General features: G+C 38.1%; 1 protein-coding gene across 1 annotated transcript in view; it reads left to right on the forward strand.

Annotated features, from left to right (window-relative positions):
• Positions 1-224: 224 nt before the first annotated feature.
• ADARB2 (adenosine deaminase RNA specific B2 (inactive)) overlaps positions 225-26284 on the forward strand; it is a 910273-nt gene continuing 884213 nt past the window's right edge. The window contains exon 1 of the mRNA XM_073629898.1: positions 225-953. Within this exon, the coding sequence (XP_073485999.1) occupies positions 857-953 (97 nt within the window). The 5' untranslated portion in view covers positions 225-856. The remainder of the gene's footprint in view (positions 954-26284) is intronic.

A 26284-nucleotide genomic window follows, 5' to 3' on the forward strand; every position in this document is an offset into this window, starting at 1 on the left:
TTCTCCTAATTATAAGGTAACATGCATTATTTCTTCCTCTCCTTCTAGCTTTAGGACAATAAAGCTCCAGTATGTGAGCTCCCAGCCAGGGATGAATGGTACACATCTCTAATGTCAAAGAAACGTGTTTTCTCTCTTCCCTGCAAATGAAGGCAATAACCGGCTAATAGAGAAAACTCCATGCCCAGGGAAGCAGGGTCTGCGAACCTAATGTTCTGCCCATGTGGCTTAATGCGAGAGGCAGAGAGCTGCTTTTGTAGGCTGCATTCTTCAGATGCCCCCCAGGCTCCTTCCCCATCCACTGGCAGTATGTTCCCAGCCCCTCCAGCGCAGCATCTCCTTCTTCCTCCCCATCAGGTCCTAAGCCTATCCGTCAGCCCAAATGGGAGCTGAATTTGCAAAGCTGACAGGGGGGGAATACAGAGGGACTGCTGCTGGTGGTGCTGCTGATGTCAGAGCCAGGAGACAGTTCTGATTGGGTCTAATTAGACTTTGCTAGAGCAAATAGACAGGCTCCCTGCATGACTGCCTTCAAAGTGGTCAGTGCCAAAGCACTAGCAGAGGTGCAAAAAAGTGGATCCAGGCTGCTAGAGACAGGGAGAGAAGAGAGGAGAGAAGGGAGAAGAGAGGGGAGAGGGGAGAAGAGAGGAGGGAGGCTGATCCCAGGAGCACCAAGCATGCAAAGAAGATAAAAAGACACTTAGCGCAGCTAATAGTAGCAAGTGACTACATGCCACAACAACATCCAGCTGGATAAATCAGCAGCTACACAGCTTTCTACAGTGCAGCCTGCACACATCCTGCTCATTTTGGGGGACTATTCTACAAAGCTTTGCCCTCTGCTGCCTCTTCATCCATGGCTTCAGTATTGGGGAGCAGCAGGACATCTGGATGTCCAAGTAACCAACTCAAATTCAAGTCCAAGAGGAGGAGGAGGAGATCCAAGAGGAAAGGTAAGCAGCAGCTCTGATCATGGACCTGTTAACTGCTGAAGAGTTTGCTCTTTCCTCCCTTTAGGGTGTAATCACTTTTTTTTTCATAGATGTCTACATGCTAAAGCCAGCTCTGCTGTTTGGCCAGCTCCTAATTCCCAATCGAATATCAATAGTGATTGAATTAGCAATAGAATCGCAATAGAATCGCTATCAAGAAAACATTTTAGAAGCCAGGAGATAGAGGAGGTCTCAGGGGTTTTATTTAGCTTCTGGGGACAACGCTTAGGATTTTTGGGACTTTTGGGGACTTCTGCCAGTTAGATAAGTGGCTTGATTGATCAGTTTCTTACAAACTGTGATTTAAAACTAGCATGCAAAAAAAGGGAGTTTAGGAACTTAGGGACAGTTCCAATGACAAAGCTTTAGATTTAAGGACTGTTCCAGGGACTTCTGCCAGAATGATTGGAGAGATTATTGTCTTAAGGTGACAATACACTTAACAATTTAGATTGTACGATCTCCTTTAAATCTACTATCAACTATTTAGTATAATGGCCTGTCTTGCAAATATGCAAAGGGTTGTTCAAGTTTATCCATATACTGGTAAAGCAAAATTAGATTGTAAAATCAGATTGTATAGTATATGGCCAGTTTATTCTTTCAGGCAGTTGGAGACTGTGATTTAAAATATTTACAGTGACCACACTTCAGATTTTAGGACTGTCCTTGAAATACAGGGACTTCTGCCAGTTATATGAGGGATTTGGGAGACCCGTGACTTACAGCAATTATCTGTGGACAATTGAAGACAGTGATTTGCATAATTTCTAGGGACAACGGTTCAGATTATGGACTCTCCTTGTAAACCAGGGACTTCTGCCAGTTATTTGAGACATCCATGCTTTCTTGCGTATTCCTTTAGCCAGTTGAAGTCTTTGATCTGATCATTTCCAGGGACAAAGCTTCAGATTTTAGGACTGTCCTTGTAAAGCAGGGACTTTTGCCAGTTATTTGAGACATCTGTGGTTTCTTGTGTATTCCTCTAGACATTTTCAGGGACAAGGCTTCAGATTTTAGGACTGTTCCTGTAAACCGAGGACTTTTGCCAGTTATTTGAGACATCTGTGGTTTCTTGTGTATTCCTCTAGACATTTTCAGGGACAAGGTTTCAGATTTTAGGTCTATCACTGGAAACTATAAACATCTGCCAGTTATATAGGTGATTGGAGAGATTAGTGACTTTATTCCTCTAGACTATTGAAGTCTGTGATTTGAATAATTTCCAAGGACAAACTTCCACTTTTAGGACTGCTCTTGGAAAACTGGGGACCTCTGCCAGTTATTTAAGACATCTGTGACTTACATTGTATTCCTCTAGGCAGTTGAAGAATGTGATCTGATCATTTTCAGGGACAAAACTTCAGATTTCAGGACTTTCCTTGAAAACCAGGGACTCTTGCCTTGCCAGTTTTTTAAGATATCAGTGACTTACAGCTAATTCCTCCAAAAAATTAAAGACTGTGATTTGAATAATTTCCAGGGACCAAGCTACAGATTTTAGGACTGTCCTTGGAAACCAGGGACTTCTGCCAGATCTAGGGGTGAATTGGGAGGTTAGTGTCTTCCAACATCTTCCTTCAGATAGTTGAAGACTGTGACATGTATCATTTCCAGGGACATAGCGTCAGCTTTTAGGTGTGTCCTTGGAAACCAGGGGCAGTTATATAGGTGATTCGAGAGATCCATGACTCATATTCCTACAGACATTGGGAGACTGTGATTTGAATGTAGCATGTGGGAAAAAGGGGGATGGTTTGTTCCAGTTTTGTAAATCAGGGACATTTCCAGGGACAAAGGTCCAACTCACGGGACTGGCAATTCTTATTTCACAAGGTGAAGAGTGATTTGTAGTTATCAGCATCCTTACAGCTTGTTCTTCAGCGGCTCCCCATTCCCTCCCCAGTGAGATTCATTAGCATGTCTGTAGCTTTCTTTCCCTCTTGTCACAGACACTTAGCACATGATCCCTGCCAATTCTAAGCAGCAGTAATTTCACATTCACAAAATGCTTCTTGCTTCTACAATGTAAACTCAGTGCATTAGCAGCGCCAGTCATCTCCTAGCATGCAATCATGGCAAAAAAAAAAAAAAAAAAACTGTACATGTGATCTACCATTCCATCGCAACTGAGATTTCCAGACAAAGAGGCTTCAAGAACAGGCTGCTTCATCCCATAGACCTAATTGTTATCTGGGTCTGATCTGGATTTTTAGGATTTGTTCCTGGAAGTGTTTCCACTTTGACGTTTTCATCATATGTAATATAAAAGGACTTTTTGCCAAGGTTTAACTATGTTGCCGTTTAATTTAATGGTTCCTTTTGTTTGTTTTTTTGTTAATTTACACTTAAAAAAAAATCAGATTATAAACCTTACACTGTTTGGGACTCTAGACTTCCCTGGTATATAGTACACCAGCCCAGAAAAAAAAAAAATGGAAATAATCTAAAAGTCTAAAAGTATTGTCAACTTTGAGACAAAGTTTGTTTTAGCTACTTTCCAACATAAAAGCAAAAGTTATACAACAACAATAGGAAATAGAATAATAAACAACACAAATAAAGTGTTTAAAAAATAACAAGTAATAAAAGAAAATATTTGTAGAAAGATACAAAAGTCTAATAGACTGACAGGTCTGTAGTTTATTCCCATGACCATCCAGTATTATTTGTACCAAAGCTAAGGCCCAAATCAGAAGCTGATGAATCGGATCAGTTTCTTTAATTGCGTATTTTTTTATATTTATATTTAAATATTGCTTTTGAGTCAGAGATGAATAGCCTACAATTTGAAAGGTACAGAAACAGAACTGAGTTGTAAAAAAATATCATTTAGCACTTTTGATTTTGGCTTTGCTCAGCAAACTGCTATAAATACAAAAGTGGGATTTTTTTTCTTTCTTTTTTTTTTTTTTTTAAGACGTTTTTTCTGAATCATATACGCCATGCCAAGACAAAAGAGCAAGATAAACTCTGCTGGAAGTCTAAATTCATATTAAACTTTTTTTTAGTTATGATCTTTTGACTGGGTTTGCATTCTTTGATGCTCTGTGATCCTCAAGGATCTCAGAATTCATAAGTAACATCAAGACCTAATAGCATGCGGTCTATAAAGCCAAGTAGCCTATTAAAAACAATTTTATTATGGTCACAACAATCAGCCGTCAGCCTAACGTAATATTAAATGAGCTACTATTTAGGGTAGTCTGGCAGATAGCTTGTACTGACAGAGGATTCACTTCAGTCCCTTGTTACTTCATTTTGAGTTAATTTAAACCTGAAATAGTAAATAATTTATATCTGCTAGTCTGATTTGATTGTTTTTTACACCAATTAGTTGTTCTGTTTGTTTCCACGCCAACAATATAGCCAGACAGCTTAAAAGGTAGTGCACACTGCTTTGAAGCATTTAGGCTTTTATAAAAGTTTTTTTTTTTGATTGTAAAAAAAAAAATAACACAATATTCTAAAAGGAAGTGTTTCATGAAATGAGTACTGGATACAAAGATTTGTGATGCATTGTGCTGTTAATTCTGAAAATGACTGCGTTCTTTTGGTTTTTGTAACCTCTAGTGCGCAAGACCTAGAAGGCGCTTCGAGGCTTCAGGGCTGCAAAGGTCTTGCCTTTAGACATGCAATTCCTTCCTAATAAAATTGTACATTTCCACCTTATGTCACCATCAGGTGTAAAAACCCTTTTGGGTGTTCTGAAGTAATATCGGCTTTAATTGAAATACAAGAAAATTCTGTAATTTTGTTTACTTTTTATACTGATTAAAATCATGTTTAATAGGCTTTCTTTTCATTTTATAAACAATAACCTACCACTGTAAGTTTAAGTAAGTTTTGACAGCATACCCAAAACAGTTATAAAAGAATAAAGGAAAAAATGGGATAAATTAAAAAATAAAAAATAAAAAATCACATTTTAAAGAAACATTTATTTTTTGGCATTGGGTTAAAGAATTTTATACTATAAGGGTGCTATTTATCTAATACAAGAGTTGTACAATCGCCTGTTATTTTTGAATGCAAGAACTTTGTGAAAACATAGTGGCATGTTAACATGGTAACACCGCTATTAAAATGTGTAAAATGGATAAATAAAATTGCCGGTATGACTTGTTTATAAATATGTCAGTAATGCAATGTGAGTTTTTATTATATGTATGAATAGGTATATGAGATGTATTTATTAGACATCACATATTCCTCAGAACTGAAAAAGTACAGTCTACAGGTGCCTTGTGTAGTATTCAGTGCTTTTATCCATCTTTTTTTCTGTGTCTATTTTTATTATATTTTTTACGTATTACTTATATTATACTTACTTATGTTATTGTGCATTACTATGATGTTATCTGTAGTATTGGATCTGACTAGCACCTTGTTATTCTGTATTGCTGCACAGAGAACAAAAGTAATGCAAATATAAAGATAGAAAGATAATAGATTCATAGATAGAGAGATAGACAGGCATGTGCACACTTGTAAAATGTACAATGAGGACATGTGCCATTCTTTTATTTTGCCCTTACCCAGTTACAAACGTTTAGCTGCTGGCATGGAAATTCCCCAAGTGCACTGGGATTATAGCTAATTATGCTACTTTTGGGTAACATATTGCAATCAAATCATTCTTTTATAAACCCATATGTTTGAGAATGAACTTCCTGGGAAGATGTATGTGGCTTATAAATACCCTTTGGAATCTCAACATCTGCATGTGTTGTATTCCTTGTCAGACCTGTCACTGTCAGCCTATATAGAGACTTGACAGCTCTAACAACAAAAATATGCTCATAGTATTATGAGAGTTGTTCCATTATTGCTGTCACTGCGACGTCTCCTAAACAGCGCCTATCTGTTCACTTCAACTTTTGTTTTTGAAGATGAGAAGTGTGGCTGATATAATCATAGACGTGCTTATAACTTGTATTGGATATGTGATTAGTTTACATGACTTATAGTTGGTTTGCTAGGAAAAAAGAAATTCTCAGAACACTAGCTTGGATCCACTGTGTTTGAATAATTTATCTATACTATGCTGATTACTAAGATTACATTGTGATTTGCTGAATACAAAATCACCCATAATCATACATATTAAATACATTGATAGAAATAGTCCATCACTATTACATGTATATGTGTATCAATCTATCTATCTATAAAATACCTCACCACTTGTGTATTTTCTTTTTTTCTACATAGTATACATAGTATACATGGTATACATAGTATACATAGTGGGTGAGGTTGAAAAAAGACACAAGTCCCCCAAGTCCAACCTATGTGTGTGATTTTATATCAGTATTACCATTTCTTTCTTTCTTTCTTTCTTTCTTTCTTTCTTTCTTTCTTTCTTTCTTTCTTTCTTTCTTTCTTTCTTTCTTTCTTTCTTTCTTTCTTTCTTTCTTTCTTTCTTTCTTTCTTTCTTTCTTTCTTTCTTTCTTTCTTTCTTTCTTTCTTTCTTTCTCTCTTTCTTTCTCTCTTTCTCTCTTTCTTTCTCTCTTTCTTTCTTTCTCTCTTTCTTTCTCTCTTTCTTTCTTTCTTTCTTTCTCTCTTTCTTTCTTTCTCTCTTTTTTTCTTTCTTTCTTTCTTTCTTTCTTTCTTTCTTTCTTTCTTTCTTTCTTTCTTTCTTTCTTTCTTTCTTTCTTTCTTTCTTTCTTTCTTTCTTTCTTTCTTTCTTTCTCTCTCTCTTTCTCGCTCTCTTTCTCTCTCTCTTTCTCTCTCTCTCTCTTTCTTCCTTTCTTTCCATAGCTTTCCATATGTACTTATTGTTATTATTGTTATCTTTATTGTATTTCATACCAACATGTTTCAAATAACTATCTATGCATCTATTGTTATCATTGTTTTTATCACCAACATGCTCCAAATGGATTTACAATAGAGGATGGAGATATAGTAGTAAAAAATACAGAACATCTTTAGAAAAAAAAAGTGTGAAGGCCCTGTTTGCCAGAACAGTCTGCCAATATTTTTATGCGTGATTATATATATTGCGTATGTATGTGTATGGTTGTACATCTTTGTGTGTAATAATACAGAGTAGGCCTTTTCTAGGGTATTTAAATGTGTTTTTAAAGAACATATGTCATATGTTTTACTATGTATATGCTTTGTAATATTTACTAGTTGTGATATTAGTGCATTGTATGGTATGGTTTATAGAAAATGTACATCCTAGAGGTAGATGCTTGGATGGCAGGGTGTGTATTTCAGTTGGTTACTCTCTGCGGTTTCTGTCCTTCACAATTCTGTGAGGTTGAAGTATAAGGCTGCAAGGCTTTTTGCAGAGATTCTGCATAGAATATGTCCAATCCATTTTTTGTTTTATTTAGAAGAACAAAATAGACATAATCATACAGTGAAAACAGAGTGCAAACTGACTTCCGTATTTTCTAAAAATGATCGGGATTGGTTGACATGTTGAATGCGAAGTCTGTATTTTCTGAATCATCTGTTGCATAGAAAACGGTATTCTGATTTTGGGGTGTGTGCGTACATGGATGTTTGCAAATTAAATTAGTGACACATAATGAAGTGCTGGTCTCACACTATGATCTACATTCCAAGATAATCAGTGGGATTGCCCAAGCCATTGATTGACGTGCGTTGCCATTGGCTGCTTTGTCCAATGTCAGATGTCCTTTATCAAAAAATCAATAGGGTGATACGCAATTGACTGTCATCGGACCGGTCAGTATTTAGCCTCCGTCCAGTCCAGCATGTTAATTAGCCAGGTCATTATTTTCCTGGCTAAAGAGATGATTTCATTTGACTGAGCCTTTGTCCTGCTTTCAGGCAACCTTTCAGGCATATATCATGTTCAAAGGGAAGCATAATATACTAGTTACCTTAACATAAAAGAAAAACTTTTGTGAAACAAAATATATGAAAGTAGGAAACATTTTTTTTTTGATCAATACATAAGATTCTACTTTTGTCCCATATGCCACGTTATCCAATTTTATGATTTATAATTAGACACTAAATAGAATAGGTATCCAGAAGAAAAACAAAAATTATATATATTCCAAACGATGCATTGGTAATGACCAAGGTAGTAACCTACATTTCTCAAGCTGTGCCTTATTGCTACAGGTCACAATTAATATTTCATGATACATAATGGTTAATTCCTTTAGTTCCTCCTGTTTTTGTGAATTAAACCTTCATGGACTACTCTCAGTACCATTGTTCTCTTACTGGTTGTCAGATGCAAAAATATGCTTTAAAAACAAAAACAAAAAAAACACATAATCTGATCATTTTGACAGCTGTATATTACTAGTGATGTATCAACATTTTGTTTTAAGATGACATTATTTTGCCAACATGCTCTTGACAGCTGATGGAACACATTGCATTGACATATGGTATGCTAATGACAAATCAAATATTTTAATCAAATTTTTAATAGTTTAAAAAATTCTCAATCTTAAGAAATCGGGCTACAAAGTCATTTGTACCCTTGTGTTTGCAGTGAATCTCATTATAGACAATAAAGCATTTGTCATGGCTTGCTGGTGATTTTGGTTTAGAGTAGAGTAGTCTGCTAAAGCATTAAGAAGGGCATCTTCTACAATACTGTGTAAGTGTTCTCATAGTCCTCATGATCTAAGTCTTTGTTTGACTGCATCTGCAAGAGTAAGACAAGACCTGATTTTCCCTAAGAAAGCAATAACATCAATACTAATTAAACATTATCTAAGTTATTACTACTGATAGTAATAGTAGTAGTAAAAATAATAAAAAAATATATAACTTAAAAGAAATGAATAGCAGTCTTATTGCTTAAGAAGCCAAAGAAAAAGCATGAATGTGTGCATGATAGAGATATAAAATATATATTTGACTGATAGAAGGGAAGGTTCAGCCATCCTCATAATACTGATGTTAAAGTAAAATGTGGCTTATCATTTTACTAGGTACTAATGAATTGGCATGAGAAAGATGCTGAAATGGACATTGTATTAGCCAAGAAATGGCGCTACCATTCTGTGTATTTCCCCATTATAATAATGGTGCTTTCATTCTGCACAGTTGACTAGTTTAAAAATGACTCTTCCATTCTTTGTAGTTGACCACTTTGAAATGACTCTTCCATTCTGTGCAGATGACCACTTTGAAATGGCTCTTCCATTCTGTGTAGATGACCACTTTGTAGTTGACCACTTTGAAATGTCTCTTCCATTCTTTGTAGATGACCACTTTGGAATGGCTCTTTCATTCTGTGTAGTTGACCACTTTGAAATGACTCTTCCATTCTGTGTAGATGACCACTTTGAAATGACTCTTCCATTCTGTGTAGATGACCACTTTGGAATGGGTCTTCCATTCTGTGTAGTTGACCACTTTGAAATGGCTTTTCCATTCCGTGCAGTTGACCACTTTGAAGTGTCTCTTGCATTCTGTGTATTTCCCCATTATAATAATGCTGCTTTCATTCTGCATAGTTGACCAGTTTAAAAATGACTCTTCCATTCTTTGTAGTTGACCACTTTGAAATGGCTCTTACATTCTGTATATTTCCCCGTTATAATAATGGTGCTTTCATTCTGCAAAGTTGACCAGTTTAAAATTGACTCTCCCATTCTTTGTAGTTGACCACTTTGAAATGGTTCCTTCCATTCTGTGTAGTTGACCACTTTGAAATGACTCTTCCATTCTGTGTAGTTGACCACTTTAAAAATTACTCTTCTATTCCATGAAGTTGACCATTTTGAAATGTTTTTTCCGTTCTGTAAAGATGATTACCCTACAATGGCACTTGCATTCTGCATAACCAAACACTTAACAATGGTTCTTTCAACCTGTGTAGTTGACTACTCTATGTGGCAGATTTAATAAATAAATAATTTTAACAAATACTGTGTGGAGATATCTAGTCAGGGGAATTTTGAATATAATTTGACTATTTGATGTAGATATAGGCAAAGGTAAATATTAATATTTAAGTTAAACATGCCCTAAGGCTGGTTTATAACAAAGGCTAGGTGCATACATATTAGACCTTATTTATTAAAGAGCCAGAAGAACAAAAAAATCTAACAAATCTGTGTTTCTCATAGCAACTAATCAATAAATTTTCTGTTGATGACTTTTAGACACATTGATAAAGTAAGCAGATAGTAGCCATCTTTATCTTGCTCATACAAAAATGTTGAATAAAATAAAGCTTATTGGTTCACTTTAATCTGTTATTCAGTAGACAAATACCTGTGTGATACAAAATATTTTCTTGCTAATGTGTGACAGGATAACTCGCTGTGCTCCAGGCCTGTGCATCTGCATTTTTATACTTGCGTTTGTGTTTTTCGTTTGGTTACTATTATTATTATTGGTGTTTTATGAGTCTCAGCACTTTCCTGCTGACGTAAGGATGCTTGCTAAGCAGTAGACAGAGACAAATTTAGTTCAAATATTTAAAAAAAAAATGAACATGACTGTTGTGTGATTACAACATTTTCTTACAACATGGAAAGGCAGAGCAGGGTCACAGTTTACTGGTGCCTTTATGGTGGGCGCTCTTATCTCTTCCACATGTCAATCAAAACTGCTCTTGACAGATGGGTTGTGTATATTATTATTTAACTGAGTTGTGTGTTTCTATTATTATTGTGAATTTTTATTTTATTAATTTGTATAAAATGATAAAATAGCCCTTCAGCCCCCAAAATCTTACAATATAACGCTCACTGTAGGGACCAGGATTGGTTTGAGTAAACTCTGAAGTACCTCCTAGTGTGTTTTTGTATTGTAGAGGAAATCTACACATAAAAAAAAATAGTGATGATTTACTAAAGGAATAGAGACTGTTCACTGTACAAAGTCAATATTCTCTGAGCTTAGTGCATAAGATGTGGTCACTTCAATCAACCAAGCATGTGGCAACATTTTTTTTTTAATTTTTTTTCCTTGCACATGATTGGTAATTGAAAGTGAAAGCAGACTCAGCCTATTTTCTATCATTCACTTTGCAAAGTGAACAGCCTCTACTTTTATTAAGGCAACCCCAATATACCTAGATACAGGATATGTTGTGAGGATGGAATCCAATACCCTATCACTGGATATCAGCAATCTGCCATGCTGCTAAGTGTTATGGTATATGTTCTTTATAATGCTCTTAAGGTTGTGTGAAAACAGCCATACAATACCCAATATATTATTTGCTAACTGATGAATTGGTAGTGTAAAGATTACCAAGAAATAGAGGTATTATTGTTGGGTTTTGTTTTGAATATAAATATTTTCCAGAACACTGGAAATTTAAGATGGAGATGTATTTATCAACCACCATTCATGCATTTGAATTGTGTTCGAAAAAAAATAACCCCTTTAAGTATCAGTCTGTCCAAAGGTTATAATCTACTTTTTGGTACCGGTATTTTTTATTGAGTTGAGGCAATTTTTTTTCTTTTTACATTGGTCCAATCCACATCAAATGTTAATTTTCTACTTCTGAGTTCCCAGCTACTCCCACTTACCTTTTCTATTATGCCATTTTGGGGGTGAGGGCTAGATTTCTTTTGCTGCAATAAGGAAGTGAATTGTGAATTTCCATGAAAAACATAAGCAGAGAAATCTCAAAAGATGCTGCAGGGTCTACCCATAACTGAAATAGCAGCATAGAAGCCATCTATAGCCTATATACAGTATATATATATATATATATATATATATATATATATATATATATTGGGGGGGTTAAGAGAGCGAATGGCTAATACATTGCTATTTTGGAGAAATTTTCATTCACTTCCTATCTCAGGGACACAAGTAGTGAAAGGAAATCTCAAGGCTAAAGCCTCTTTGTTACGAAACAAGTGTACCCATTGTAAGGTTTTCCCTTTTTCCTGTTCTGATGACATCTCAAGGCTTTGCATTTTCTATTCACTTTTATAAATAAAATATTGGGTGAATCTGCCTAGCGGGAGCACAAAAAAAAAAAAAAAACTGACGGGGTCCTAACCCTTCCCCACCTTATGAAAGAAAATAAGGCAGTGGATACACTTTAATGTCCTAGTTGGCATATGATGTATTTGTGTGCTTGAAAGGAGGCCATCAATGATCATGATACATTTATATTTTTGATGTTGCCAGTTTTAAAGCAGTAAACCTAAAGCCAAAAATGGAAAATATTGCAGCTTACCAATCATCAGGTCTGGTTGCTGCATCCATTTTTCTTTTCCTTTTTTCCATCTGTTTTCACCTGGTGATCTGTCCAGTAACACAGTGGTTCTCAACCCTGTCTTCAAGTGCTCCCAACAGGCCATGTTTGAAGGTTTTCCTTTAGTCTTGCACAGGTGATTTAAATCAAAGTCAATTGCTTGGTATTTTGGACAGCTATTTTATCTAAGAGAAATTCCCAAAACATGGCCTGTTGGGGTACTTGAGGACAGGGTTGAGAACCACTGCAGTAACACACCTCCTGTATTAGAGTGCCTACACTCTGGATGAATGGGGGCACAGCAGACAGCAGCATTGTCAGTCTGGGGAGGGGGGCTAGATGTACTAGTAGATTTAAATACACTAACAAATTAAAAATAAAACTCCAGCTAATACTTGATAAGCAGTTACAGCAAACAGTTTTTTTCCTTTTGAGATAAAGGGTTTTCCATCAATAAATAAAAGTTGATCACTATAAGCACCCCTGTCAGTGGTAAATGGTTTGCCTCATCTTTGTAACAGATTAATCTTCAATGGAGCTTGTGCTTTTTAAAAACGACAGACTTACTGGCCAGATCACCAAGCCTAAAAAAGAAAACAAATGCAGCCATCACATCTAAGAATCGGTAAACTGCAATATAATAAATCTTTGCCTGTGGGTGTAATAGTGCTTTAATATAAAAGGCATAACAACACAAAATAGGGTAAAAGACAATAAATACACCTTTGCTTTTTTTTAGGATACCTTCCAAGTAACAGCAAACCATCCAAAAAAGAAAATAAAGACCAGCTGGTGTGGTAAAAGGAGTAGATTATGTGGGCTGAAAAAAGTACGATTATTTCAGTATGAAATCCAATAACATTGAGACAGATTACAGTAAGGCTGCAGATAAAAGGACCAGTTGGATTTTTCTATCTTCCAACTCCGCCATGGCAATAAATGAGCTTGTTTCATCGCCACTGTGTTTTTCAGACCAAACTATTCCCTATGACAGGTTTGTGTCACGTCTCAAGATGTGCACCTCTTATCTTGTCCGCTGACAGCTCGAGAGGCAGGGCTGGATTCGGTGATAAAATTAAATCGATTAATCCTTTATCCGCCATCCGATTTCTAGTGATCCGTGTAATGACAGCAATTTGAGATTGCATCAAGGGCATTAGCCGTGATGGTTGAACTTAAATTTAGAATTAAAACGCGGGATTCGTGAATACGCATCTAAATACGACAAGCTTTTTCCTCCCTGTGAAACAGACGCTGAATCCTCCATATCCACCCTGCAGTTAGTTTTTAATTTCAACTGCTTAACCTTTCCCACTTAGATCATTATGCAGAATCATATGGTGTAGGCAGACTGTAGGGTTCAGCCAGAGCTATCATTGACATTATAACAAGGTAACTTTTTAATAACACACTGCTTAGATTATGTCTCACACTCTATTATACTAAATTAAATTTATACCCCCAGTGTAGTGTTTCGTAGCTGCCTATTTCTTTTGTATCAAAGAATTTATGTTGCTGAGCCGCGCAAGGATAAAACGATGTTTTTGATCACTGATCTCATTAAATGCAAAGAGATAGAATTTACATATTTAGATTTTACTACATAAATAGGTTATTTAACCAACTATAGAATATTTACATTTTGGTGAGCCGGGACTGAAATCTTTGAATATTTTAATCCCCACCACCACCCACAGCCCACCTCCTTCACTCTTCTCTTAAAGGAAACCTGTGCTGAAACAAATATGGGCGCTTCCATTGCTGACATCCTAATGAAAACGCTAGTTGCCTGGATGGTTTTCAATGGCAGTCTCTGAATTCTGCTCAACACAAATGACGTATAATAGCATACTTCTAGTGTGACACTTTGATGATGGGGAATGGCCACAGATGACCACTGTCACACTAGTCACCAAGACATAAAAATGCCATACGTGAATGAAAGACACTCCTAAGAAAAATTAAAGTGGTTGTAAAGTCTTAAGGTTTTTCTATTCATTAAGGTGAAAAACCTTCTGTGCTGCAGCTCAAACCTAGACACCCCCCCCCTTTTTTTTTCTTACTTGAGCCCGATCTGACCCAGCGATGTGCACGAGCGCAGTGTCTCCAGCTGCTATCTCTCTCCTCATTGGACAGATTAATTGCAGCAGGAGCCATTGTCAATCAAATCAAGTGACATGGGAGCGGGTGGCCGAGTCCCACTGTCTCTGTCAATGGATGCAGCAGCTAGACTCAGGAGTGAGCCTGCTCAGGTGCCCTCCAGGGAAAGCAGCTTTCCCTGGGGGCACCCGATGAAGAGGAGAGTCCTGGAGCGCCGACGGGGCACCCCAGAAGAGGAGGATTGGGGCTGCTCTGTGCAAAACCATTGCACAGAGCAGGTAAGTACAGACATGTTTGCTCTTTTTATTTTTTTAAAACAAGGCTTTACAACCCCTTTAAATTGCCACAGATTTGCAAAATGGATAGCTATTTACCTATATCTACTTTTTGTTTCTAAATTCACCAGAAATAAGGTTGCAAATAAATTAAAGCCTGTAGCGGCAAATGAAACCTTCAATTGGTGCTGGGTAACAAACAAATCATTTTAGAAAGTGATTACATCCAGTAGAAACCTTTATAGGGTGCTATTGCTATGGGCACATTATATTGGAGAGCCCATGGGGTGGTTTTACTAAAGGTAAATAGACTGTGCACTTTGCAAGTGCAGTTGCACCCTGCAAGGGCATTTGCTCCAGAGCTAAGGAAATGAAATGGAAATGGAAATGTTTCTATCATCTAATCATGTGATAGCAAAAATGTTTTGTTTTTTTTTTCTTTAAATGTGATTCGGTATTATTTGCAAAGTGAAACTTCACCTCTCTCACTGAGCTCAGGAGCAACTGCACTTGCAAAGTGCACAGTCTATTTGGATTTAGTAAATCAACTCCATAATGCTCTGCCTTCTTACTTACCAGATTTTTGCTCACATTTCATTCTGTATTGGGTATACCATTGGAATTTATTTACTAAAGACAAATAGACTGTGTGTTTTGCAAGTGCAGTTTCTCCAGAGCTTAGTAAATGAGATGAAGCTTCACTTTGCAAAGAATATCCAATCACATGCAAGGAAAAAAAAATAAATAAATTTTGTTTGCACATGATTGGATGATAGAAGTCAGCAGACTGTCCCCTCAATAACTAAGCTCTGGAGCAACTGCACTTGCAAAGCGCACATGGGGTTATTATTAGTAGGGTTATTATTATTATGCAGAGAAACCAATCAACATCAAGGTTTTATTGCCAAGGCTTGTTTGAACAAGCTGAATTTAGAAGCTGATTGGCTACCATACACAGCTGCACCAGATGCTGAGTGCACCAGTTTTAGTAAATCTCCTCCACAGTCTATTTGCCTTTGATAAATCAACCCTATTGACTAAGCTATTCATTTTTTACCCCCCACCCCTTTATTTCTGTTTACTGGTTCATCAACTTCAGCTTAGGTTTCAATTCTTAGACAATTCTTTTGAATAGATAACATAACAAAACATTTTTATTTAATATTTCTTGTTATTCTTTATTTTTAAATATAAATGGAGGGATAGCTCCCCTGTATGTACAGTTCTCTTACAGATATCTTTTAATGAGGGAAAGCCAAGGATATGACATCAGACACAGTCAATATATGTACAAAGTATGCCATTCTATATGGAACTTACTTATATATTATAATTATGCTTCTTTCTCTTTTCCTTGCTGTTTCTCCTTTGTCTATCCTCACCATCTACTTATAGATTAGAATGTTAATGGTCTGCTGGTAGACCCCTCCCCCCAACCCCACTTCCTTTTTAAACAATGAGGGATTGGGCATATGAAGGGATGCAGGTCAACAAGAATTGAAGAAAAATAAAGTGTATTAAAAAAAGAGGGTGTTTTGGAAAAAGCAAAGGGGAAAAAAAAACAGGGAGGGGGTTGATTTACTAAAACTGGAGAGTGCAAAATCTGCTGCAGCTCTGCATGGTAGCCAATCAGCTTCTAACTTCAGGTTGTTCAATTAAGTTTGACAAAAGAAAAATGGAATCTGATTTCTAAGCAGAGCTGCACCAGATTTTGCACTCTCTAGTTTTAGTAAATCAACCCCAATGTGTTTTTTCCTCCTCTGTGGGCTTTACAGGTGAAGGTGTTCTCAAAGTTACAATGTGGGTTTAATTGCCTGTGAATAGTACAGCAGTGTCTTACATTCCAGAGAGTTCAGGAGCCCCATCCATTAAAACTATGTTTTCAGAAATATATAGATGGTTATTATCCTTAATGTTTCCATTTCATAACTCAGGACATGGTAAAGCTACAATTTCAGATCTGGAAGCTCAAATGACATACTAATTATCTGAGGTTTGGGGTGGGCGGCGGCACCATGGAAAAGGAGTGAAGGTTCATAGAGACACCTATTTGTTCTTGCCTTTATCTCATTGAGTTAAGATTCAATGGACACATGCTATCTCAAAATAATAATTACCTATATAGGAGCTTGAAATGTCTTTGGATGATAGGAGGAACCTCTTTCGATTTTGACCCAGAACTCTGCTGCTTTTAGTTGCACCTTTTTCCACAGTAGGCTCACAGTTATACAAGCAAGGCAAAATCCTTGCATGTAAGCATTGCAGTCAATGAGACCTTAGCTATCTTCATGGTTTCCGACACAGTAGAGTGTGAACATCACAGCCGTCACCTGCAGCAGTTAAAACGGCCTTCAGAAATGTAAGGATCCTCAGGTCATTCTTTGTTACGCAGGTGAAAAAAGATTTTTTCTTCACAACTTGTCTGGAAAAGAATGTGAAATTCCTTTTTCTCTTTTATGTTAAGTTCTAAGTTCTCTATTCTTAAAACAGGAGTTATTTACATGTCCTTGCCTAAATTACAAATCCTCATCATAGGATAATGGATAGAGGCATGCCAATCATTCTATAATGCCCCTGTGGCTAACTGTACATCCAAAACTGTTGGTCAAAACTGTTGGCACAGCCTAATTTTACAATCATTTATTTCTACTTGTGGACAGCTCTTTTGTAGATTATGTTGTTCCCATCAGAGGAAGATATAGAACACACTAATCTATGAAGTAGAACTTGAAGGGGGACCAAACTTGGATAGCTAGCCAGCTTATGGTAAAATGTGGCATGTACCATTTGTTTCTTGGATCATTGTTGGAAATAAGAACTTAAGCGGGCGTATTTAGCAGTAGATATGTAGTAGTCATTTAGACATTGTATTAACAACTCCTATTATCACAGTCTTACCCCCACATTCCTTTATAGTAGTTGTGTGGTTTGTCAAAATATCCAATGCAATGGCCCTAGAGTTGAACCCAGTGCTTAGATACTATGAATTGTTATTCAGCTAATTCAGTATAGAGCACTGGATGGGGAGAGCAGGAAGCAGCAATTTCAGGGTATTTTAAGGCAATTCCATGTAACAATTTATCACACATCAAAACCTGTATGGATACAAGACTATAACGAGATAAAAAAGGGCCAAGACTTAATTTTCGTTTCAAAGGAAGGGCTTTCTGTTGATTTTGACCCACCTTAACAGAACACTAACCCACCTTACCAGAATACTATCTATATTTGGTCAAATGTTTCACATTTAAAATTGTGAGTTCCCCTACAAAATAAGGATATTTGTGAAGTTCGTAGTGATTGTTTTTTAAAGACATATCAATCATAGCTGTGCCCTTGCATGGAGACTTAAAGTGACAATAAAGGCGAACGTAAAAAAAAAAATAACAAACATGTCATACTTACCTGCTCTGTGCAGCAGTTTTGCCCAGAACAGCCCCAATCCTCCCCTTCTCAGGTCCCCTGCTGGCGCTCCTAGCCCCTACCTCCCGTTGAGAGCCCCCAGAGCAAGCAACTTGCATTGGGGGCACCCAAGCAGGTGTGCTCCCAAGCTGCTGCTCTGCGTGTCCATTCAGACATGGAGCCACACCTAGGCGCCACCCCCCCTCTCTCTCTCGTCATTGGCTCACTGGCTATCATTGACAATGGCTCCCTCTGCTGTCTTAGCTAATAAGGAGGGAGAGTCCCTGGAGAGCCGATAATATTGTGCACATTGCTGGATCAAGGGGGAGCTCAAGTAAGTATGGGGGGGTGGGGGGTTGGGTGGGCTGCTGCACACAGAAGGTTTTTTTACCTTAATGCATAGAATGCAAGAAGATAAAACGACTTTTTTAAAGTAGATATAAGGGCATTTTTTGGGATAGAGTAAGAAAAGGTTATAACCTCTCCCATCTGTGTCACATTGGGGAGATTTACCTTCTGTTCCTGTCCCATAGCCAAAACAGGAAGTGAGGGGGAATCTCTGCAAAGTAAGAGAATCCCTGGTTGTCACCAGGGTCACCAGAATTAGTGTCCCCTTTGGGAGATTTTTCCTCTATTAATGCTCAGGGGACAACCCAAAATATGTGTTTTTATTTTACATTCACTTTTGGTGATACCGGTAAACATGACAATTAGAGAGAGTAAATCTCCCTAAACAGGGGCACAGACAGCAAGGAGGGCTACTAATACATTTCCACACTACCCAGAGCTAAAAATAAAGTTTTGCCTTTAGTTATACTTTAATGTGCAGGCTTATTTAGGCAACATTGTCCACAGCAATGGTGATAAAATGTAATATTACAACTTGTGTATTGTAGTGCAGTCGGCAAAAGATGAGTTCAGTTGGGTTAAATGGTTTATTACATTTTGCACGTTGCAATTTCTTTTATTAAATGGAATCTCTCACAAGTGAGCACATATGAGTGACAAGAAGCCTTCATCCTGGAACTATACATTCAGGGCAATGAAGCTAAACCAATTCAGCTTCACCATAAGTGATGTTAGTAGGAGAATGATGACAGAAAATACTTCTCGGGCACTTTCCCTTATGACAAATTCCCTTTAAAGGGTAAGCCTTTTTGTAAATTAGTGTTAATATAAATTACCTTTTGGTTTAGTCTGTACCCAGCTAGGATTGTCTTAAACTGGCAAAAATGAAAGCCTGTCTTCTATGTATGATGGTGTTTTCTATACTGCTGGATGTTCAGAAATGTCATTTTATGCTCTTGTGATTGGCTCACAACTTTTCCCAGCACTTTTTTTTTTTATATTACAACACTGGAAGTGGTTCTGTGACTATTGCAGGAAGACCCTCCCACCTATACAAGCCTGTAGTATGTCAATTAATACCTCGCCAGACCTAGTTCTGCCAATTGGTTTTTGAATAGGCAGCACTGACTCCCTGTTGCTGAATCCCTTTCATTGTAAGCTGCAGCGTCTGGGAGGGGAGTGTGTGAGACACAAAAGAAGGAGGACTTGGCTCAGTCAGGGAAAGTAAAGGAAATTTTGTTAACTTTATGAGACTTGTTCACCAAATAATAACTAGATTTGCTCTACATCAAAGTGGTTCTAATGGTAGACAGTTTTTTACCCTAATGCATTCTCTGCATTAACGTAAAAAACCTTCTGCAAGAACCTCCCTTCCAGCCTCCCCTTTTACTTACCTGAGCCCGATATCGATCCAGTGATGCGCACAAGAGCAGAGGTTCTCTTGGCTCTCTCTCCTCATCAGCTCAGATACAGCAGTGTGAGCCGTTGGCTCTTGCTGCTGTCAATCACAGAAAAGAAAAGAAAACATATACAGTACATGCACATTTCTCTGTGATTTGGCCCTTGAAAGACCTTGCAAGTACAGAAAGTCTTGTTGGGTGCTGACAACACACAGCATTTTTAAGAACCCTAGTGGTGTCAGCCCTGCCCAGTTGTCGTATGCTAAACTACTTTAGCAATCATACTTTCAGATCTCCAGAACACAAGGAGTAATTATTCTGTAGTCTAAAAAATAAAAACTAGGAGACTATTTGAGATAACATGGGAAGTATAGAGGGGACACAGTACGGCTCTGACTTTCTGACAAGATCAACAGGTTTTTTGCACAGATAAAACAAAACTCTTTCAATGTCATATCAAACTGACTGAAAGGGAGCAAATAAGAGAAGTTCATTGTTAGGGTTTACATACACTTCAAAGTGTTTTTCCACTTTCAATTTCCATTTTTGCAGCCAAAATTGTATAACATCCACTTTATATTTGTTACATGTCTCTGTTCACATAGCAAACTTATATATTTAAAAATTGCAGCTTACCTCTATTAGGTACTCTATTCTGGATCCTCTAGCAAGGAAAGATCCTAGGTAGTTTTCTTTGTTGGTGAGGGGGGCTGGGCAGCTGTGATTGCCATAACTAATTCTTTCTGTACTACGCAGTCACAGCTTCATTATCAATTGCAACTCGGTTTGAACACTGTCTGTCCTAACATAGGGTTAAAGGTTTGGAAAGGAGGAAGAGAGGGAGGGAGGTTTGGAGGCTTGGCTTCTTGCATTGTATGTTATTGAGGACAGACTTAGGACAGGCTCATTCTAAAATTGTTCAGAAAACCTTGCAGTCAGCCATGATACCCCCCCCCCCCCCTGAGAAACATCAAAAGTTAAGAAATATTTTTAAAAAAATCATTTTTTTAGGTATGCTGTGTAAATTGGAACACATACTGTATCAACCATATAGCTGAGTTTTCTCAGATTTGACTGCAAAAGTGGAAATATGCTTTAAAAGAGGAGTTTAGGTTTGTTTTTTTTAGAAATCATACTTACCTAGATGGATGCAGCATCGGTCCAATGCTGCATCTGTCCCCTGCCAGCTCTAAGGCTGAGGACTGAGTGATCAAACACCATTGATCACTCAGTTCTCAGAGCTCTGTGAGCATAAAGCTGGTGACTGTCTCTCTTTTCTGATCCCCCCCTCCAGCGCTCACTGGAGCGCTGGGCTGTGAAGGGGGGAGGAGGAGCTGGCTCCGGCTCTCAGTGGCTCGCTGAGGGGCTGAGCCGGGTGCAGGTCCGGGCATCTAGGTGGATCCCATATGGTCGCGATCTTTCCCCAGCCTGGGCTGGCTCTGTGCCGTCAGCTGACAGCGGACATCAGAATGAACTGCACTTTTGTGATCCACAGGAGAAGTACAGCCAAATGAGCTTTGGCTGTACTTCTCCTTTAAAGCGGAACTATACTCACCCAGTCCCAGCGATGTGTCCCAGAGCTCCCTTTCATTGGCCGGGCGGGGATGACGTCACTCCCGTACATGCGTGGGAGATCAGTCAGCTTCGACATTGTTGAATTTTTACAGTGAGCTGCGTGTGAGCAGCTTACTGTACAGGGGTGGACAGTCAGGTAAGTAACTTTAGGACCCCTTTCACACTGAAGGCACTTTTCAGGCTGTACAGTGCCTGAAAAGCGCCTCTCAAGCCTCCCCAGTGTGAAAACTTGAGTGCTTTCACACTGGGGCAGTGCGCTTGCAGGACCTAAAAAAAAGTCCTGCAAGCAGCGTCTTTGGGGCAGTGCTGCCGAAGTGCCTGCAAAGCACTTCGGCAGCGGCACTTTGCGGGTGGTTTTAACCCTTTCCTCTGCCACTAGCAGGGTTAAACGCAGCCCGCGCCCCAGTGTGAAAGGGCTCTAATGCAGAAATGACAAAGCATGTCTCTTCTGCATTAAAATCCTGCCTGTTCACCCATTTTTATTTGTTAGCATAAAGTTCTACATTATGCACAAGGTGTTGTCATTTGAAGCTATAAGGCTTACAGCAGATGCCATTTCCTCTCTCATTGCTACCATGTAAAGAGGAGAAAAGCAAAGCAAGTACTTGAGACACACTGCATGTCCAGAATCCAGTTTTGCTCCGTTTTCTTGATCAGTACTTTGAATAAAGTTCTAGTGGATGATTTTTATGGCTGTGAAGATGCTGAAATGAATGTTTAATTGCCAGCAGTAAAATGCCTTGAAATAACATTTAGTGAAATGAGATATGTAGGCAATCAGAGACTACTATCCATCTAAGAAAATTGCAGTTGGGGAAAAAAAACTACTCTTTCCACCCTACTGTCTGGAGTAGACAGGAGAGTGCACTGTGCGGCTTCATAAAATGATACATTTTAACAAAAATCAGCTGCTAATGAAGCACTTAGGGTGAAACTCAAGATACAGGGAGAATTCCTATTCAAGTCAGTGGGGTGTTTTCAGCCAATTATGGTGGTGCAATCAGCCGCTTCAGACTGTACTTAATCTACCCCTCCCTTTCCAAGAAGGTTATCCATTAAGCTGCAATGGCACAGATAAGGACATTCTAAAGCTCCTGATTGACTAAAGTGACTGAGACTTGATCAGCACTATCACACTATAATGAATGGCACAGTTTAATAAATAACTCAGCACTCTTCCTATTTATGCCATCACGTTCTGGCACCATGGATGTCCTCATTTAGTCATAAGAAGAGTATGTTAAAGGAAGCCTTGCAGGAGAAAAAAAATATATAAAGACTGTCCTATATCAGAAAATGCTAATTGCTGGGCTGCCATGCTGATCCTATGGGTTTAGTACATTCTGAATGACTCAGCTGAAAGAGTATGTAGGTAGGACTACGAATCTTCTAATCTGCATGCTTGTCCCAGATCAGCAACAAAGAAAATATTGTAGCCAAGTTATCACCAATTCCTGAAGGAGGTCAACAATGGCAGCCATCATATTTTTCTGAAAATCAACATCTAATGCTTTTTTATTTTGGGTGGGTGCTGCATACTGTCAGTAGGTTGACCATTCTCGAAAAAGACATAAAAAAACAACAGTCTGTCATGGTTTTGGCAATGTCTTAACCCCAGCAATCAAATTGAACCAACCCAATAAATAATGCAAGCTCCTTATATGTTCTATATATGTTCTATAACCGCAATAAAATAAAGGGTATTGCACTAGATCTTGTGCTCTTGTGTGTTTGCAGTTTCCAGTGCCCGCTGGTTGCAAGAGCAGCAAGGTTGTGGTGCTATTGAAGACTAACCCTTTCAAGGCTGGAATTATATTGAACTTTTGCACCCTCTTTGTGCAGGTCACCTGTAGCGTTAGTGCAAGAACTAGTATATGTGTATAATAGACACCATGGACACCAGAAACTATACAAGCAGGATCAGAAGGAGGGGTGTGGGGGGTGAATGAAAAAACTGCTAAACGCTTGTCCCTTTAAAATAACTTACTGCAAATATAAAACAATTATCAGAATGCAGTACTCATCTTTGTTTTTATAGCTTATATGGCTACAATCACTTCTTTTTTGTAAGGTCGGGCTAATTTTTTATCTTTACATTATTCATTTTGATGTAATATTTTTTTTTTTGTTGTTGTATACATTGGTAAACAACTAAACTGTGTTGTGACATATAAAGTATATTGACCCCACCCCCATTATATCTAAACTCTTCTGCTATTCCCTTGTATTTTTTTATTAAATGAGAAAGAAAACTGTATATAGTTCCTTTTGAACAGCTCAGTGCTATGCATATTGTATGTTGGCCATATGGCAAATGCAGACCTGCATAAGGCTTGGTGAATCATACAGCTGTACACTTTAGGGTTCAATAAATATAAAATGTTTGTTGCGCCAGCTTTTTATCTTTCTTTTTTTAATAAATATAAAATACATTTCTAATGCATACAAAAATTTCTTCTTTTTTTCCAGGCAAGAAAGATGTATGCTATACTCTTAACCCCAGAATTGATCTTAGCTATCATTAACACAATATTTAAAGAGGAACTTTGCCATACGCAAGTAATGATAAAAATAAATAAATAAATATTATTTTAAAAAACCTACTTACTAGTCCATGGAGTTCACCATTGTCTTCCTAACAGCAAAAGTTCTTCTGCCACCAGTCTAATTCCACACTTCCATTTTGGAAGTTATCTTCTTGGTTCTCCATCTCATGCATGCTCTGCCATGCTGCAAGTGTCTGGCAAGTCCCAGAGACGGGAATCTCACAGCAGCGTTGTCACCCTATTAAAAGAGTAGTCTTAGATGGATATGTATATTAAATAGATTTTAAAGAGTAACTCCACTTTTTTTTAGAAAAAAAAACACATTCCCCTCTGGGTGATCTATATACATTTCAGGGATTTTAACAAACTTTGTTGCAGATTCCTACCTTTTTTTATTCTGAAGATATAGATGTTTGTTTGTATCTCACCAAAAATTACATTTGTTCAGGGGATGCCAAAAATCAGACTTACTGCAGATTTCTGGGAAAATCAGTAAGCCATTCACACAAGCAGGAAATTACATTTTTTTAGGGGGTGTCCTGTACATCATCTGTGTACAGAATGCCTCCAGGTAGCCATATTGCATTGCATTTTACAGAAAATTATACAGCTGCAGACTGAAAAGGAAATGTCATCTTAAATAATATTCAATTACAATATGACTTGTGTTGCCACTGTATACTCTATATTATTTTTTTTTATTTGCTATTTTTTTCCCATGAAACTGGAGTTACCCTTAAAAGAACAAAAGTTTTAGCAGAATTTTTGTAAGTTTTAGTAGAATTTTTGTAACTATAGCGATACCCCTGCAGGAGCTGCTTAAGTTAGTTTGGTCTTTTACTTACTCTGCCTCCCTAATAACAGTCTCAGCCCCCTCTAGCACACCTGGCAATAGTGTTAGTGCAATGACCAATGAGAAACACACACGTTATGATAAAATGCAGAAATAGTTTTTACTGCAATATTTCTGTGTAAGAATGACAGACAGTAACAGTATATATTCAAGTAATCAACTATAGAGCAATAACTGAGATTTAAGAGCAATATAGCTCCCAATCCTATATCCAAGCTGCTTTCAGCTTGCACTAGTAGCTTCAGTCCTTTTGAAGAAAAGATAAAACTTTGTGTCTTCAGGTGGGAAGATGACTAACAGCTATGATGTCTGTATACAGCGTTCATATAACACCTTCTGTGGTGCAGTGTCTCTGTTTCCTTCAAGTGGGCAAAAGCCCCCTCACCAAATCCTGCGGTCAAGGCCCAAACAAACGTCCTGGAACAGGCAGGCTCTCCTAGCGACCCGACCGGTCACCTCACACTGGAACGCTTCACCGTCAGTGCAGATGCACCTGGATGTGCACCTGGGATCCCCCACTCTCAGTCTGGATGTCCTGACTAGCAGCTGAGGCCAGAATTGCCTGGTGAAGTCACCTGAGAGACAGCCTCTCTCCCAGAGGTCTGATCTCTTTTACCGCCTCAAGCTAAATGACCATCTCTTCAGGAATTAAAATTAAATCTTTTACTTTCCGGCCCACAGAGAATGCTGGTCTTGCTAGTTTCTCTCACTATGGGGCTGCTCTGTGCTGGAACTTCATATTCCAGAGTCCTTTGCAGCTGCTTTCTGCAGCTTGTTAAAGTCCCTCTTAATGGCTCATGTAACTGACCCTTTAAGCTCATATTACATTAAATTGAAACAGGAAGAAGGAGGGGGGGTGAAAAGCCCATGCAGGAACTGACAGGCAGCTCTCTACCCCTTTCAGGCTGGAAAGCCTGTGTGCATCGCGGAGGCCAGCTTGGCGGGATCGCGGGAGAAACGAGACACCCGCTACATATCATTCTGCTAAAACTTTTGTGAATCAGTACTGCTAGGACCTTAAGCGGCTCTAGACGAAGCTGTCAGTTTTTTTTTTTAGATACTAGTGGTGTGTACTAGGCTGGATAATTAAATTTGAACTCCAGGATTTATGAAAAAGTAACCACCCCCTTCTTCTTCACTCCAGAAGTTAAATGTTCATTAGGACATTGGAGGTAGAGGAAAAGGCTGTGACGCTTATTTCTTACTTCCCTTTTCACCATCCCTAACCTCTTCTTTCTGTGCTGGGTTGTGGGCAGGATCTTGCTGTTCTAACCTACTGAAATGGTTTACTTTTTCCTTTTAGAAAAAAAGGTTTGAACTATATAATATTTGTAAGCATATGGTTTATCCCAGCCCCTGTAGCCAACCCTTTTGCTTGACAGAGGGGAGTCAGAAGAAAAAACACTGCTGTGTTAATGTTATTGACAGAGTGCATCACGTATGTCATTTTTGGTTTTGGTCCTTAGATACATTTTATACACAGACAGCTAGATATGAATTATCTTACTGGAGATATCAGCTCTGATCCAGCTTTTGCCCCTGCACACACTATCTTCTGAAATTGTGTGGGCTGCCCAGATTGATGGAATATATTTGCTCAGGTATTCTTTA

Source organism: Aquarana catesbeiana, linkage group LG05 (genome assembly GCF_042186555.1).
Source record: "Aquarana catesbeiana isolate 2022-GZ linkage group LG05, ASM4218655v1, whole genome shotgun sequence".
Classification (NCBI taxonomy): Eukaryota; Metazoa; Chordata; class Amphibia; order Anura; family Ranidae; genus Aquarana; species Aquarana catesbeiana.